The 17,630-nt window shown below is 38.8% G+C and overlaps 1 protein-coding gene across 8 annotated transcripts in view; it reads right to left on the bottom strand.

The window, feature by feature from the left end:
• Positions 1 to 17,630, bottom strand: part of ABI3BP (ABI family member 3 binding protein) — a 392,420-nt gene that overhangs the window by 121,126 nt on the left and 253,664 nt on the right. For 6 of the 8 annotated variants that reach the window (XM_019523725.1, XM_019523726.1, XM_019523727.1 and 3 more), the window contains 11 exons: positions 16,046 to 16,093; positions 15,428 to 15,502; positions 13,903 to 13,950; positions 13,122 to 13,199; positions 12,266 to 12,340; positions 9,850 to 9,897; positions 9,206 to 9,280; positions 6,758 to 6,850; positions 2,517 to 2,591; positions 1,701 to 1,775; positions 1,147 to 1,221 (listed from right to left, as the gene is read on the bottom strand). In XM_019523725.1, the coding sequence (XP_019379270.1) occupies positions 1,147 to 1,221; positions 1,701 to 1,775; positions 2,517 to 2,591; positions 6,758 to 6,850; positions 9,206 to 9,280; positions 9,850 to 9,897; positions 12,266 to 12,340; positions 13,122 to 13,199; positions 13,903 to 13,950; positions 15,428 to 15,502; positions 16,046 to 16,093 (765 nt within the window). The remainder of the gene's footprint in view (positions 1 to 1,146; positions 1,222 to 1,700; positions 1,776 to 2,516; positions 2,592 to 6,757; positions 6,851 to 9,205; positions 9,281 to 9,849; positions 9,898 to 12,265; positions 12,341 to 13,121; positions 13,200 to 13,902; positions 13,951 to 15,427; positions 15,503 to 16,045; positions 16,094 to 17,630) is intronic. The other 2 variants (XM_019523728.1, XM_019523731.1) reach the window with 2 other exon arrangements.

Below are 17,630 nucleotides of genomic sequence, written 5' to 3'. Positions count from 1 at the left end.
GAAGTATTTCCCGTCCCCTTCCAGGCCTGCTGCTGAGCATACTGCCCCCCCCCCCCCTCCTCCCCAGTGATCAGTCATGGGGGGATCCTGAGAACCCCCCCAGACCCAGGAGGCACCAGTCACCAAGCCGGGCGTAGGGGTGAAGGGGGCTCCCCAGTGGACCCGGAAGTGCCTGTGGTTCACTTCCGGGTCTGCTGCCGAGTGCACTGGAGAGCCCCCCATGCTCCTGTGGGGTGCTTCATCTGCCCCACCATCACAGCATTCACGAGCTGCCTGGTACCTTGAGGTATGTAGAAAAAACATTTAAAGCTGTGTCTGTATCTGAATTGTTGAATCGTTCTGAATCTCTCCAAATCGATTCGGAGGGTTCAGATTCAATTCAGAGAGATTAAAAGGGTCTCCTGATTCAATCTGGATTTGGAGATTTGGCCACCAAATCGGGCTGAATCTTGGCTGAATCAAATCAGGGACTGAAGCTTCATACAGACCTACTTGTCAGTTGATGGGTCTCCCAGCCACAGGGGAGACCCTGCTAAACATGCAAATTAAAGCTCAATAGCAACCGGCTATAAAGTTAGTGCATATTTTCAAGGTCTCACTTATAGCTGGTTGGAGTGTTTTATGGAGTGATAGGTACTTCACAAGTGTAGCTAGTCCCAAGCTAATTGCACAATTCACCAGTTAATTGTGCGATACCTGTAATGTGTAGAGGGCCTGCTTTTCAGGTTACTTGATAAAGGAAGTTATACTTATTCATGGTACCCTTCCATGCAATACATACCACAAGTAAAAATTCAGATAGTACAGTGATGGATACTGTAGGAATGTGTAAATTGTGATGGATACTGTAGGAATGTGTAAAGACATACAAGTTACTCAAAGGATAAAAAATGATCAGTGGATATTGTCATAAATTGAACATAACTGTTGATAAATGGGAGGCATACATCACTCCACAGGAATTCACTGTTTTCTTTTAGTAAAATTCACCATCATATGCTCACTTGAATAGAATGATATTAAAGGTACTGTATGTGTCATACCATGGAAACACTGAACCCTGACAGGATATGTAACTAAGGTAATTGCACAACATTTTTAAAGATAGCAAGCCACCACCCTAAATTTCAGAAATAATGCAATTACCAGCTTTAGTCTGTGGTCCTTCTGGCCTGAGAGATGTTTTGGGTTTGGAAGGAACGAGCCGTGTTTCTTTTGCAGCTGAAAGAAAGGCGCATGATTATTATTATATTCTTTAAGAATGAGTCCAATGCCATGTTAAGCCCCATAGAAAGCACATGCCTCAAAAGCCTGCAATAAAGACAATAACAATTCCATGGACTTTTAGAAGCTGCAGTAAGATGACTGATAAAAAAAGCCAAAAGAATTAGAGTGTTGTGCTGCAGGATGAACTGATACAGTGAACAAAGTGATTACAAATTCTGATACTGTGAGAAAATGGAGACCTCTCAGTTTTGTCGAGAGTTAGAAACAACAGACTTCCAAGCAGGCTTGATAACTGTAGAGAGACCATTTGTAAAACTCAGCTACAGGTCTTCTACATCAAAGGGCATGCACATAACTAGAAGCAGAACGAAGGATAACACAAAATAACTTTCTAGGGCATATTTTCTAGAAAGTTTTCCTTGTTGAAAAGGGAAAAATGCTACTCTATTACATTCACCGAGGAAACTTTTTACCCATTGTTGCCTTTGACTGTTCAGGGGTGGTAGAAGGTTTTGTTACAAGTGGTTGTAAGGTTGTTTGATGTATTGCTGTTTAGGGAAAAATGTGAAGAATCTTAGATGCTAAAATAAAATACATGTTGAACTTAGGTTACACAGACTAGAACAAAAGGCTTCAATGGCAATAATGTGTATTACTTCTGAAACATTCAAACAACAGTTTTACCATAAGCCCCATACCACAACAAACACTTTACAAACTGCATCGTTGATAGAAACAAATTAACTAAGATTATTTTGTAGTCACACTCTACCAACAATGGTCAGAAGATCAAATGAAACATCCATTTGTTTTTTATTTTAATAGTATCAATTTCTAACTCTCATATCAAACTTTCATCTATCTGATGGATCTCAGAGGAAGTCAATGTAATTTTACAGATGGAAAAACTGAGACACAAAGAAGGTAAGTGGCTAGAAAAATAATCAGAACAGGCTTCCTGTATTTAGCCATTTAAACTTTTTTTTAAACCAAAGACTTTTAGTATTGAAACAATGATGGTTCATCATATGATCTTTGGAACACCATATATATAGTGACATGGAGTTCAGTCTCTCCTGAATGGGGCCATATTTTGACAGCTTTAAATTATTTTCAGTTTTCTTATGGAAAGAGGTGCTTTTGTTGATTGTTTATCCCAGTGCAATGCATCTGACTGAAGTGGCACAGGAATAACTAAAGAAAAGAGCGTGCAGAGAAGAACAACTGTGGCTTAGCTAAAAGAAAATTTATATCGCACTGTACAGAATTAAAAAAAATAACACAATTACCAGGTTTGGTCTGTGGCATTCCTGGTTTGGCAGATGCTTTGGGTTTACTAGGAATTAAATGTTTTTCACTTGAAGCTGAAATTTAAAAAAAACCCATAAAGAATATGGAAAATGATTGCCAAGGAACACATTGCAATCACTGCCCAAAAGGAGTATGGGCTTGCTTGTCTGCAATTAGGCAAGTCATATATGAGCATGGATGAAAATCAAGCAGGGTGAGCACTGAAGAAGGAGGAAACACACAGCAATATGTTCTGGTCCATACGTAAGCAATATTGTGAATTTTACATGGTTGGGTTAGTCATCCCAATTTTACCAGAATGTCCAGCTTTGGGTGAAGCAAAATAGAGAATGGTTATAAAAGACAGGCACAGCATATAATGAAATATAGGGCCTGAGCATGCTAGTCTCAGAAAAGACAATTTGGACACTAGTTGCTCAAATTCTATTGAGAGATTTTCTCACATAACTCCCAAATGCTGGTATCTTTGAATAGAATTTGATACCATATGATCTTCCTGACATTCCTCCACAAGCGTTTAAAGTTACTCAAATCTGAGCAATTCTCTATGCTCCTCAGTTCAAAATTCTTGCCTTGCAGGAAGTAGTTTGATGAAGAAGATGTTCTTAAACAGATAGCACTTGTGGCCAATATACCTGGGGGTCTATGATGCTCACTGGTGTCAAATCTCTTAGAATAGGAAGAAAAAGAATGGTCTTAGAGAAGGCCAATCAATCCCTGCCTGGAAGTTTGGCTATCTAAAGCAATTCAAATAAGGAATGAGACAAGCTCACGTTCTGGAGAATCTTTTCCCCATGTGCATAGGATCCCAAAGTGTAGAAATGGAAACACCTATCAAATGACTGCTAATGCATGCTTTAGGTATTCAGCCTTTTGCTCTTTCAGCCAACAAAGGGAACACTGTTTTGTAAAAAATAAGATGATAGGATGAATTTTTCATTTTTGAAGCAAAATAGCATAATTCAGAGATTAGTCTACATATATTACTGAGAAAGAGACAGTGTTAATTTACAGATATTACTGATAAATCTTGGCCAATTTCTGATGACAATGTAGATTATGAATTAAGACTATTAGATGCTTCTAGTGATTAATACACTTTCCAACAAGAAGCATCCATTTTTCTTCTAAAATAAACAGATTTTTTTCTCTAGTACAAATTGCATTTCTTCCCACAGTCCTGAATTAGGAGTTTCATTAAGTTCACTCAGAGGCTTTCCTACTCATAGGGTGCATCTACATGGGATGCTATGTCACCATAGCAATGTATTATGGCAAAGTAGCATCCACAGGCATCTACATGTGACCATCAGCTATTTTGCCATAGTGACACCAGTATAGCATGCTGCTATGGTGAAGTAGCTGCTAAAAATAATGATGGGCCGCACATACAGCACAGTATGGGCTGTTACTGCGCCATGATTTAGTACTTTCAAAAGGACTTAGTGCTAAATTATGGCACAGTAACAATGTTGCCATAGCAACACATGTAGATGTGCCCACAGTCTAACACTGAAATTCAGAAAAAAAGATACTGTGGTTGATTATTTAAACACTCACTGAGCTCCTTCCTCAAGAGGGGAGATTGGGAGTCAATAAAGGTGATGGGAGAGATGGATTTGAATTGCTGCTTGGAGCTGTAAATACATTATACCCAATCTGTTTTGATTTTTGAATGGATTATGCCTATAGTTTTTTTAATTATCTCATATGAAATTGTGTAATGGGCTCAGAGCCTGGCATAGGATCAGCAAAAAAATTAATATGTCCTTTCCGTAAAAGTTTTTTGAACTGAATTTATGAGAACCAGGATATAGTCTGACCGATTTTGAATTCAATTTCTAGACATCTGAGACAATATCTACACACATCTGTTCTATGAAGAACCTGTATTCTTATTTTAAAAAAAAATTCATAAAATCATGATCCAGAGTATGGTTGTCAAACTTCTGAGGGGCTAAGAGCTGCACACCACGTGGGCCCCTCCACCCCCACTACTTTGTGCCAATACCCCATGCTGTGCTGGGTCCTCCTGCCATGCCATGTGTGCCCTCCCTTCTTTCGCCCTGTGCCATACAGTGGGAGACCTCTGTAAGTGGAGTTTAGCCATATTGTCAGTCATAGCTAGAAAGGATCCATCCTTTCAGGCTAGGGACAGACACTACACATAAACCAGTTTAAGTGATCAGAAACTGGTTTAAACCTGTAACAGAATAGATGTTCAATGCACATAAACCAGTTTAAAAATGTCTGAAACCAGTTTGAGATAAACCTAGTTAAATGTAGTATATTAGACTTAACAGGTATGGGTCCTACCAGTTTATGCAATGTCTGTCCCAGACCCCTTCTTGGTTTAAGTTAAACCAGACTTTCCCAGCATCCTGGCATGCTCTCTGGGCTGCGTTCTCTAGTCCACAGCAGAGCTGGCCCCTCCCCTCTATTCCCTGGCTGGAGCTCCGGCAGAGACTGCAGGTGTCTGCCTGGCTTCGTCCTGCTCCCCCCTCCTCTGCTCACCAGTCCCTGCTGAAGCAGGGATTGCCCCCTCCCCTCTACCTTACACAGACACCTCTCAGCATTAGCTAGCATACCACGTGCTGGCTATGGTCCATGCTGTGGTAGACGGGACAAAGGCAGACTGGACTGTGTCCTTTTTGGAGCTAATCAACAGGTAGCTGGTAATGTCCTTCCTTGGAATGTTTCCTTCCTTGGAAAAAGTTGTTTAAGAAGAGCTTGAGCTAGTGTGAGGGGATTTGTTTTCTGATGGTGTGTTAAATGCTGCTAACAATACTGATAAATGCTCTGTTATCTTGGGGGGGGAAGGGGACCCTCCCTAATCACAGCATCCTGCCAGGGCCTGGCCATGCCCCCCCCCCCCCTCAGCTCAGCACTTTAGAAGGGAAGGGAAGGCTGCTCTAGCACCCCCTGGCTTCTAGCTTGAGCCACGTCAGGCATTTGCCTGCATTTCTGGGGTGTCTTTGTGGTTACAAACCAGTTTAGTCTAGCCAGGTTAGAGTAACCTGCAAAGATTGAATCAGCTCAGACTCAGGCTTTTTGATTGTCTGTCCCTAGCCTTATTCTATTGTAGAGCTGAAGAGACTAACAACATAAAGAATGTCAAAGGCTTTGATGAAAACACTTCTTCATTTCCACACTGTGCTAGAAAGCAGACAGAAATGACTTATAAGTTAAACTGTGTATTTTGAAAATTAAAACGTGATGTGCATATACAGCAGAGAACTGGACCATGATTCTGATGAAATAAAGATTCACCAAAGCCTGGAATGACCTCAAGTTTGTTCCTGATTATGCTGGGTGATTAGATCGGGAGGCTAAAAGGCTGATTGTTTCCAAGAAGGCCTCAGAGACACTAGATTTTTATTAAAATAGGAACTATGGATGGAGTAGGATATGCCACCTCAGAGGCAGTTTCAACAGTTTTTGTGCCCTGGGCAATTGTGGCAGCTAGCTAGCAGCATCAACAGCTGCCAGTCATGCATCCCTTCTAAGTATTACTGTCTTGTTTCCAGAGTTTGAGAAATAATGGAAAGATACAATGATAGCATTAGTTTTTAAAAAGCTAACTACCTATGAATGGAGAATGAGAAGTAGCTGTATTCTTGGAGGCAAGCTGGAAAGGCACACTTCTAAGAATAGGACAGAGATCTAGAACAGTAGTTTTCAACCTGTTGTCCATGGACCACTGGAAGTCCACAGATTGTCTAATGGATCTGTGAAAGATGAATATGAATAACTACACTTACAATTCAAAGAGGTACGCACCTCCATTCAAAATGTTTTGGGGTCTGCAAATGAAAAAAGATTGAAAACCACTGATCTAGAGAGTACAATAAGCCCAGGTAGACGTGATCCAACAGTTACTAAAGGTTAATTATAGTATGTGGTCCTTCTAATAGGAGAAAGGTAGGATATATGACTACTATTTTTCCCTAGAAATACATTAAACTGAAGTGGATTCCTTTTCCTCTATGTCTTTTCAAGCTCAAAGATTCAGGCTGGGGTAGAAAATGAAGTGCTGCGGCCTGAAAGATGAAGAACAGCAAAACAAAACTGTGTGTTCAATGCCAAAGGACAAGTGTGCATTTAGAAGCAAAGAAAAGGCTGATTAGTTCTTATAGCATGAAATAAGCATCTCTTTGGAATATCTTCCATGATGAGAATGAAAACAGCAGGGTGATTATTAATTGAATTACATTATTACCAAGCGTTGCCTTTGTTTGTTCAGGAGTTATAGTAGTGACTGGTTCTTGGAGGGATGGAATGATTTCGGCTGGAAAAAAATTGGAGATAAATCCTGAGAAAGATAATCAAGATATATATAAACTATATCAGCCCAAGCGGTGTTTTATAATTGTAGCAGGAATTTTATCTCAAAGATTTGCATGGCATTATAGGTTTTATTCCAGAGAACTTCAGGACTGGTTTTCTAAAAAAAATCTTTAAACGAAGATTAAAGCAGCTTGATGGCACTACACTCAAATACGTTGTTTTCTATTGGAGTGAAAATTTTCCTTAGTAGGTTTTCTTTATAAATACAGGCTGCAAAAATTCAGGTCTAGATGTAGGTTTTCCTAAAAAGGTGAAAAAAAATATGAACTAGGGTCTTGGTTTAGACCTATCTTAGTATATTATTGTGTGTGCAAGTATGATATAGGCTGACTTTTTCACGTGCCTGAACAATTAAATGTATATCTTCATTTTCCATGGCATACCTAATAATAAGCAGAATATTTCAGTGGCTGTTACAATAGTTTCTGATCAGGTGCCTTAAAATTAGAACTGGTCAATATATTTCATTGTGTGGAAGAGTTTTCTCACCTAGAAGTGAGACTCAAAATTGGAATTTTCTTGAGAAAATGTGGATTTTGATGAAAAATACTGGTTTTCCTACAGCAAATTTGCAAGCGTAATTTTTCCTCTGACTTTATTTGCAGGACTTAGAGATGCATCCAAAATGTTTAAAGTCAATTTATCCATTTGGAATGAAAACTGTCATCTTATTTTTGGCTGAAAATGTTATACTGGAAAACAGACATAATGTCTAAAGTAAAAGAACATTTTTCTTTCTTTCTGAAATATTGATTCAGACAGAGTGCAATAAGGTTCTACTGTATGTTTCTTTTTGTATAGAAAAGCAGAGCCATAACTATATAGACATTGGATGTATGGCGCATTATAACCTGCCTGCCATGTGATAACCCCAGGTAACCTGTCTGCATTTTACCAGTTACATTTTATCACCAGTTCTACATTCCTCTATCCCCGCACCCAACCTGTCTCACACCTATTGTCTCTCATTCCCTCAGATCCTCACTGCCATGTATTTGCATTTTCATGGACCTGCATTTTACATATTGGCTTTTATTCTACCCAAAAGAGCACACTTTGGTTGCCAGCCAGGCTAAAAGTGCCCAACTCAGCACCACTGCTGCCCTGGGAAGCCCTCAGAACCTCAGGGAAGGCTGATAGGGCAACCTCCCCTACCCCACCTGGGGCAATTTGCTGTGTGCCAGAGTGCACATGCAGGGGGGTGTATGGGGACAAATAGCAGTGCACAAATATGTGCTATTGCTATATGGCCCACAGTGAATGTGCTCCCTGCACATGCAAACTCGTGGGGATGTGCCTTCTAGGTGCATCTACACATGCATATTAATGCACAACAATAAACTGTGGCACATACTGTGCTGGAGTTTATTGCTCCCAGGCATCATGTGTACAGATGCACCCAGGACCACAGCACATTGAGCCAGGTTGGAGCAGCCCCAGCTGGCAGGGGGCCCAGAGGTTCAGCATTAGGTGACATCCAGGGAATGCTGCTACAGCACAATGAAATAGGCCACTGGCACCATGTGCTGCATCTGGGAATGGCTGTGTGGTCTGGCCCAGGATTTAAAGTATCTTCTGTGTCCAATGGTAACCCCAAAGTGTGGGGAAGTGCCAGGTATCACATATCAAGTCCAGGTGATGAGCATGGTATTAGCATGCAGACCTGGTTTAACTCTCAGCGTATACCACTCTACTCCCCTGTTGCTCCAGGACCCAACCCACTTCTAGATGTCCCTATACAATGTTTTCTTTTACGTCCATTTTGGCAGTCATGTGAATCTGGCACATCAAAATATTTGTCTGCTTAATTACTGTTTCAGCAGGTTGCCAACATTCTCCCTAGGAATGCAGCTGAGAAAAGGATAGAAGTAATCTTTAAAAGTTAATTCTTCAACTGAACCTGAATGAAACCTCATGGCACAGAAAACACACACACATACACTTCTGTAGCCCAAGGACTTTCTCCCAATATTCATGGTCTACTGCAAACAATGGAAGTGCTGGTGTTTTCCACATCTACCTTACACATATCTTTTCTAATTAAATTTATGAAGCAGCTTTGTTTAGGGATCACTGCCACTTTCCCTCATGGAAACATTTGTACCAGGCACTGAAAAATGCAATTAAAATGTTGTTGTTTTTGTCAGACTGATCCTTAAGTGCAGATTCCTTAAGTGCAGTGACATGGAAGCGTCAGTTATAAAAAATAATACTGGTATTGTTATTGTTGCCATAAATTAAATCTATTTTAAACAGTCTGTTACAGAAGAGATGGTAACATATGAACCTCATCAGCATGATGAAATGCAAAATCATTTACCAGGTTTGGTCTGTGGTGCATCTAGGGTAGGTGATGGTTTAGGCTTGGAAGGAACATACTGAGTCTCTTTTAGAGCTGAAAGAAAGAACCTATTGTAAGCATTGAAAGTTTCCATGCACTGGTATTGCATGTCATGGGCCTGTATTAGAGAAATGACTTTTTTTACATGGATAGTGAAGAAGCCTGAACATCAGATTCACACAGGAGTTTAAACTAAAAAGAAGGCCTTGCACATGAAAGCATCTGAAAAATGATCAAGCAAGTAAGATCCTGTTTGGAGCTAAGCTGAACAAGAATGAAGAGAACTGTAAATATAGACAGATGTGACTGCAGGATGGTTGAGAAATTTCCATCACACCTTATACCTGCAATGTCCAGGGCAGGTCTCTTCATGCATGCTTAAATCCTAGAGATATCAATGAAATTATAATATATGCATGAACTGAAGCAAGGTTTTCCCTGTGAAGAAATGAGAGCAGCTAAGAATCTCCAGTTCCAAATGGTAGGAGAAGCTATAACACAAAGCAGAATGAAGTTTAATGGTAAAAAACAATGATGTGTGAGTAATGGAATAAGAATGCATATTCTCGGTCCATGGAAGAGAAGTGGGGAAAATGACCAACCTTTAAAGGTAACATCTTTACCTAATGTTGGCTTTGGTTGTTCAGTTGTAATTGCAATAGATGCCAAAACTGTACCAAAACAGAAAAATGTATACATCATTAATCATAAGAATTACCTAAAAGGTAGAATAATTCCCTTTAAAATGATCAAGAACCTTTGAATAATAAAAGTTTGCTCTCAGTTGTCAATGTATATTTAATTAATACACATTAATTCAGGTCAATTAATGGGCGGAGTAGTACAAGCACACTGGCTCAGCAATTGATAAGGACCTCCTAGGTTAAGAATTTGAATTCTCATGCTATGTATTTTAAAAGCCAGGCTCTGCCCTCAGCTGCATTGCCCTCAGCTGCATACTTCAACATGTGGATCTTCCCTAGAAACATCTAGAGTCAATCTAGAGCTGTGCTCATATATAAGGGAATAAGATAGTCCTTAAAGTTTGATCTATCTTTTCTTTAAAATATTTTGATAGTCTTTAAAGGAGAAAAGTGACTCCAATTTCTCTTTTGAAACAAATTATTTTAAAAAAAAATCGACCTGACTCCTCTTTCTTATAGCTGTGTTCTTGCTAAAAGCAAGACTGTTTATGCCCCACAAAAACCCTGCCATATGTAAACCCAAGGACATACATCTGATAATTACCCTCACAATCCATTCAAATCATCCACCTACACATGTTAAGAGGTCCGCTGCCCCTATCACCAACATTTTTAAAAATCTGTTTACAGGTCAAAACTTCAAATACAACACAGTGGCCTTTTTAAGTGAAATGAGAAACATCAAAAAAAGAAGAGGCTGGAAACTCTTAGGTAAGCATTAATTTTGGCCTCTTCCATTCAATATTGTGATGCTACTGAACATAGCTCTGTTCAGTAATAGCTGAAAGACATCACTGAAGTGATAACATTGAAATAAATATGACTGCAAAGGGAAAAAGAAACATGGCAAAAATCATGTATTGTTGAGTTACTGTGAAGTGTTTTTATTTGGATTTTGCTTCTCATAATGGAAGCAAGACAGAGCAACTTTCAGCATAAAACTATTTCTACTATGCAACTGCTGCTTCAGTAGAAGTACCACACTAGAAGGGATTGAGTCTTAGGGCATTTATACACGTTCTGGGAGTGGGATTGGGTTGTGGGGGCAGGAGGGTGCTTTAATTCGAGTGGCTCTGAGAGTGCCTGGAGCATTGCAGGCACCGGGAGCATCATATGTATTAGCATCCCCGTGCTGAAAAATGGTAGTGGGGGTGTTTTAACTAAAGCTCATCAGACAAGCTTTAGTTAAAGTGCCACCACTACCCTGTTTCAGCAAGGGGATGCTGATATAAGTGATGCAGGACTATACTGGAGCACAGTAATTACCATCCAGTAATTATCACAGATTTGATTAATCAAGTCTGCTCATCGGAGCAGCCTCGTTGCACAGGTATAGATGCCCTTAAAGACTGGATAATCACTTTGGCTTTTTAGCATTCAAAGCATTAGCTAGTGCCTGTGGATGCCAAATTAACTGCCTGAGAATCAGTAAGGGCAATAACCTGGAAGGAAGTGTTCTGTGAGCTTTAAATCTAGTTAAAGTAAGCATCAATTACCAGCTTGGTGTCTGGTATTGTATTAGCTTTAAACCCGGTGGATTGTTCCTTTAAGCATTCAAGTAATGAGTATTGCTCGGTGCAATAGCAGCTCTGTGCTACTCCCCACTTTGCTCTATGGGCAACTGAGCATAAATCAGAGAAGCATGAACACTGGGATTGAGGTTAAAAACCACCTTTGTTGTTCCCTCACATCTCATGAATCCTCAGATGGACTAGAGAATCTGAAGTGACACATACACATATAAAGTCTCCAAACACCTGGAATCGCTTCTTTTCATTTAGAATTAATTTATAATTCTGTTCTGCAATAATTTAGATACATACTTTTTTTTTTTTTTAGCCACTTTGCCTTTTCAAAAGTCCCTTTCATGTTAATGATATTTTCTAAAGCACCCAGATTTTCTTTTTTAGAAAACATAAGGAGATATTCTCTTCTCATTTCAGGTGAACTTCAAGAAGTTTGTCAATCTTATTGGAACCCAAAGTGACTTTGTGGGAAGTCAAATAATAGGAATTGCCCACCAGGCAATGTGTACTCCATAAAAGAGTAAAAATAAAGCTTCTTAACATTTTTCAGAATATGGTCTTTCATCTTATTTAACAACAGGGTCCCTAAAGTTCTTTAACCATTTCCTAACACCAGAAAAAGTAGTCATAACGTCTCTGTGAAATTCATCTGAAGACATAAAATGTGAGATAGCAAATGGCAGCTACTTCGCACCACAGCACTGGTAATAGATTAGTTTTAAAACGCTCTTGTCTATTAAGGAATAACAGCTAAACAAACAAACAAACAGCCCCTTGATACTAGGACAGCAAAACAATGACAGAATTACCAGTTTTTGTCTGTGGTACATCTGGGCTGGGTGTTGTTTTAGGTTTCAATGGGACACGTCGAGTCTCTTTGGGACCTGCGAAGAGAAGCAGAGTTGTAAAGTCAGACAGATGGACTGCCAGGGGAGATTCCAGAAGGAAAACTGCCACTTTCCCAGAGACAATTTTGCAAACCTGTATCTTCCACTGAAATAATATGGATAGAAATTTCCCAGCTCTAATACTGGCCCTTAAGGTGCCATTTAAACCTATTTAAACTACAGCACAGGTTAGGGACTGAAGTGCTCTTGCAAACTAGGGTAGGCCTTTAAGACCGTTACTCCTCCTACTCTTGTATAGCTGAAGATCTCCATTTCTTCCTTCTCCCATTGTTCCTAACCATATTTGCTGTATTTTCTAAGTACCTATTGCCCTCTCAAGTCAACTTAGCCCCAAAATACCTCCAGCCAAACAACAGAAGCAGCAAAAACATGAAAATTCAGAGTTTACATTTAGATGGGTTGTTTTGGTTTTTATTTAAGTAGCGTTTTTTCTGGAATTTTGTCGGTTGCTATTAGATGAAGTAGTCTCTTGAAACTATAGGTGTAGGACAACTGATTATAAAAACCCTCGCCTAGCCTATGGAAATAGAGACAAATATCTACCTATGTGCAGGGACCCAAAAAAAGAAAATTAACTGCTGTTATAAATTGAATTTCCTATTATATGCGACTATTTATTGCCATTATCTTGTTCCCTGACAGCTGTCAAGCAGAGGCTTGGTAGAATATATTTCTCCTTGTGTTATGCACAGCCCAACAGTTCATGGTGAGAATGTTAGAAAATGAAAAACTTCACCGTACTGAGACACAGACTCACCAGCTTTGGTTGGTGACACTCCTGGGCTGGGTACTGTTTTGGAAGGTTTGGAGTATACACGTCGTGCATCTTTAGGAGCTGAAAGAAAGAACCTGAGTTAAATATCATTAAGAATGAGACCCTGATGCCAGCCATAACAGTGTGCCTCAGAACCTGCAATGGGGATAGGAGTATTTTTGCATATGTAATTGTTTACAAGCCAAGTGGTGCACAGGAGTCTCAAGAGAAGCAGCAGCAGCAGTGTGGAAAAGCATCAATACAAGACCAGGACCTCAAATAAGCAAGGTCCTGGTCTTGTATTGAACAGAGCTTTTAAAAATGACAATAAAAGAGGTAGTTTTCAAACCAAAAGGAAAAGACAGAATGAGAGGATGATGGACCTACTTAATGTTGTGGTAGAACGATTTACAGCTTTATGTGATAGGTCAAAGGTTGAGCGAAAAAGGTGTGCAACAGACCTATACTCTCTCCAAAGATCGCTTAAGTCTCTTAAATTTGAGGGATTGAGTAGGACTTAAGTAATGTATAGTCCTTTTACGGACACTCCACAACATGGTGAATTTCAACCATTTCTATATTCCTATGAATAAAACAAAGAAGGCAACAAACAGCTTTGAGAGTCAAATTACAAATGCACAAGCAAGGCAAAAGTGAAAAGTAAAGATGGAAACTGTGAGAGAAAAGTAATGGAGTGAATGTGAATGAATTATATTCTCTTATCTTGACTATTCTGTTAAGAGGGAAAAACATATAAGACCATTCAAGCTGAAAATTGCATTACCTAGTGTTGCCTTTGGTTTTTCAGTTCTAAATGTAATGGGTTCCAGCACTGCATTAAAATAATGAAAAATAAAAACAAATAGCACAATAATCATAGGAAATATTTAATTAAAATTCATCTTAGCCTTATTTGCAAAGGATATTTTAAAAACAGACTTGATTATCTTGTAGCTTAATTAGATCTCACTTGAAGCACTTTTGTGGACTTGACCTTAGATGTGCATTTTCAACTCTCAGAGACAGTATGCAACTATCACCTAACAAAATGTTATTCACATCTTACTGTTCACCCATGAATTAGATTCAAATCAGGTACTCAAAGTAGAGCTGTGCTGCCTTCCCCAGGTACTTTGAGTAGATAACACTAAAGTATTATGAATTAAGCTTTACACTGTGCCCTGTCTGGTCCTGCATAGATATGTAAGGGAGGCAGGGAGTGGGGCAGGCAAAAAAAGAATCCAATCCCCCACTAAAAGTGCTATTATTATAGTATTATGCAAATCCAAGAGCAGTACCTACTCTTGGAATGCAGAGGGTTAATAGGAAGAGGCAAGGTGAGGGCAATTCCACAGCCCTCACCGTCTCCCAAGTGACTGGCAGAGGTAGATATCCATAAGAGTAGTCCATATAGCATCTACCTAAAGTGTACTACAGTGACTGTGCTTCTCTGAGATGCAGTGGCTCACATAATATCTGCTGGGATCCTGCATCTCAAAGCCACTTCCAACACAAGGCAGTACCTACAAGGTATGTCAGGTTCTAAATACAAGTCTAGGGTCTTTTGCAACCAATTACAGGGATATTTCATGTGGTTTTTCAGAATTAACTTGGTGTGAATTTCTAGGTGCTTTACATTTGGTTTTTGAAGCCTGTAGACAACAGATCTTTCATTTCTTACATAAATTGATTTTATAAACAAATATAACACAAATGGACTACAAAAAACAAAGGCTTTGTGTAGAATGGATTGCTGAAATATGAATGATGAAAAAATAAAGACTGTTAGCAGTGCCTTCTCCTCCATTACAAATTATTGTTCACATCTATACCTCTTTTATCCCAGAAAACAGTTCTAAACAAAGATGTCACAAAAAATAAACCTTAGATGAGCTAGCAAATAGACAGAACCTAAAAAGGGGAGAAGACCCATACAGTCACTGCAGATAAATCACCGAAGACTTAACTATAGATAATTTTATATTTTATATGCAAGATACGCAGCTGTGGAAGTGACAGGTTGAAAAAATGACCCCCAAGCCATAGATCAATAAAATTAACTTACTGGGAAGTTTTACAATTACACAGAGAATATATCACCAAGTGGTGAGGGTAGTACTTCCCCGTGGGACCTTTTGCTGGTAATGGATTAGGTCTTTTAAGAAATGGTGCAAGACAAATTCAAGACATGCAAATAAAACTCACTTGTAGGTGTATCACGTATTACACATAGGTGAAACACCAAATTGACTGTGGTTGAGTTAATGAAATATGCACCTCAGTTTGAGGAGCTGCAAAATGGTATTTACCAGGTTTGGTTGATAGCATCTCTGGGCTCTGCGTTGCTTTAGGTTTGGAAGGAACACGTCGTGTTTCTTTTGGAGCTGGAATAAAGAACGCAATTATTAAAACAGTTTTCCAGCCATCTCTGGCTAACATCAGGCATGATACACACAGACAAAACATGCCTCCGGGCCCCACTGGAGAAACAAATATCCTTTGTGAGTAATGAAGAATGAAAGTTGGGTATGCAAAGGAATTTAAAAGGAAAATAAGTTGTGCTGATGGACATTCTCTGTAAGAAAACCAAATAAAGCAATGGTGGGACTGCTTGCCAGTTTTTGAGCCGAGTGTAAAAAACCCCAAAATGATACTATCGTGAACACAAAGATGGCTGCAGAAAGACAGGGCTGCTTTCAAGTTTTCTAGAAGCAAACTGTTTCACCAGAACTGCGTTCCTGTGAAGGAAAAGCAAGGTGGATATGAATTTTTAGTGCAAAATGGCAAAGACACCTAGAGTACTAATAAAAAGAAAGTAAATGGTGAAAAGTAATGGTAGAGGAACATACTGAGCCAGAAGCTGTGGTGTAGATATCATGAACAAGAAGGAAAAACAAATGTGGGAATCCCCTCAGAAATGTGATTACCTATTGCAGTCCTTGGTCGTTCTGTTCTAAGTGTAATAGGATCCAGGACTATATTGAAAACAAGAAATGTAGAAGGATTAATGAAAAAAGGGAATAATTCCATTAAAATTTATCTTTATTTAAGTCTTGTAATTATGCTTTCAATTGCCTACCACCAATTAGTCAATTTACACAAGTTATTATATTCCAGATAATCAACATTAAATCTTTATAATAGACAATTAGGACCTAAGCAGTTGAGCAGAAAAATAGTTCCCTAAAGCACAAGGCTATTTTTTTCAAGAATCTCCCTACGGTCTTAAGAGAATGCCTACATTTACTTCAAACCTGAGCCAGGAAATTGGAGCTCATACCTTGCAGCTCTTTCCTGAGACATATATTTCAAATGAAATTTGTAAATACAACTGGCTTTGGAAACCCTCTTTTTTGTCCATATTATTAGAATTAGCTATTTGTGCATTGGGCAACATGAATATCACAGGCCACATATTAGCTCTACCTTGTTCCAGCATGCAGTTAAAGGTGAAACAGAACACCTGCTTTTCACTCTGTTTTCCAGTTTTATATCCAACAGGTACTAGTGGTCCTAAGACTCAATTGTTCTTGCAGTTCTCCCCAAAGAAATGCAAAGGCACAACAAAAGTGACACCTCGTCCTATCCTAACTGTTCTTTATGGGTAATACCAAGAAAATAAGATGGTGAGACAGACAGACATCAGTTCAGAAATAACATTCTGTATCTTAGTGCAGCTCACAGAAATGATGATCAGTACATAACTGAAAAATATAATAAAATGCTTACAAGGGATATACAATCCTCTCAGATTTGCGATGCTAATTAACACTATTTTTCATCTGAGGAGGACAGATGAATGCAAGTGTAATTAAAGATGGGAGAAAGATATTGCCAATATATATATTCAATTAAATACATGTTTTATGTGAACTTGGAAGTTTCAGAGAGCCTTTCTGCAAACAGCTGCAATGATTTCAGGATTTTAAAAGTCACTCTGTAGCTCAGGTTGGATTTTTTCAAAGCAGATCATGATAAGTAAGTGGTTATTTTTAAGACAACTAACATGGCACAGTGACTCTATCCACTTGGCTGGGCACTCATTAGTAAGTTAAGCTGTATGCAGTTATGAACACGACTGTCTACTGACAGTGTCTTGAATACTGCTGTGGAATAACTGTTGACTTTTCTGACGACCACTAATTTTTATTGAATTTAGATTTACTGACAGTATAAATAAATACTAAATGCAGAATGTCATGGAAAATTGAATGGTTATATATATTGATACTGTGAATCCAGTTAAATATTAACTGTTTATTTGGTAATTTACTTACTGTTCCAGAAAAGACTAAGAAATGTAACAATCAGCAATAGTGGAAACCATAAAATTGTCTTTCTTTTTGGCAGTGCAGTAAGCAAAATTTATTTGGTAATATCTTTTACTTGATAGTAAAACTAACTCTACGGTTGGGACAAATGTACAAGATTTGGGGCACAAAATGCCCTTCATCAGGTCTGAGAAAGTCTAAACTATTTAATAATGATGCAAAACAATTTGAAGAACTCTAC

Source organism: Gavialis gangeticus, unplaced genomic scaffold (assembly GCF_001723915.1).
Source record: "Gavialis gangeticus isolate Ggan-Ray unplaced genomic scaffold, GavGan_comp1, whole genome shotgun sequence".
NCBI classification, from domain to species: domain Eukaryota; kingdom Metazoa; phylum Chordata; order Crocodylia; family Gavialidae; genus Gavialis; species Gavialis gangeticus.
This window is presented reverse-complemented; position numbering and strand designations above follow the sequence as displayed.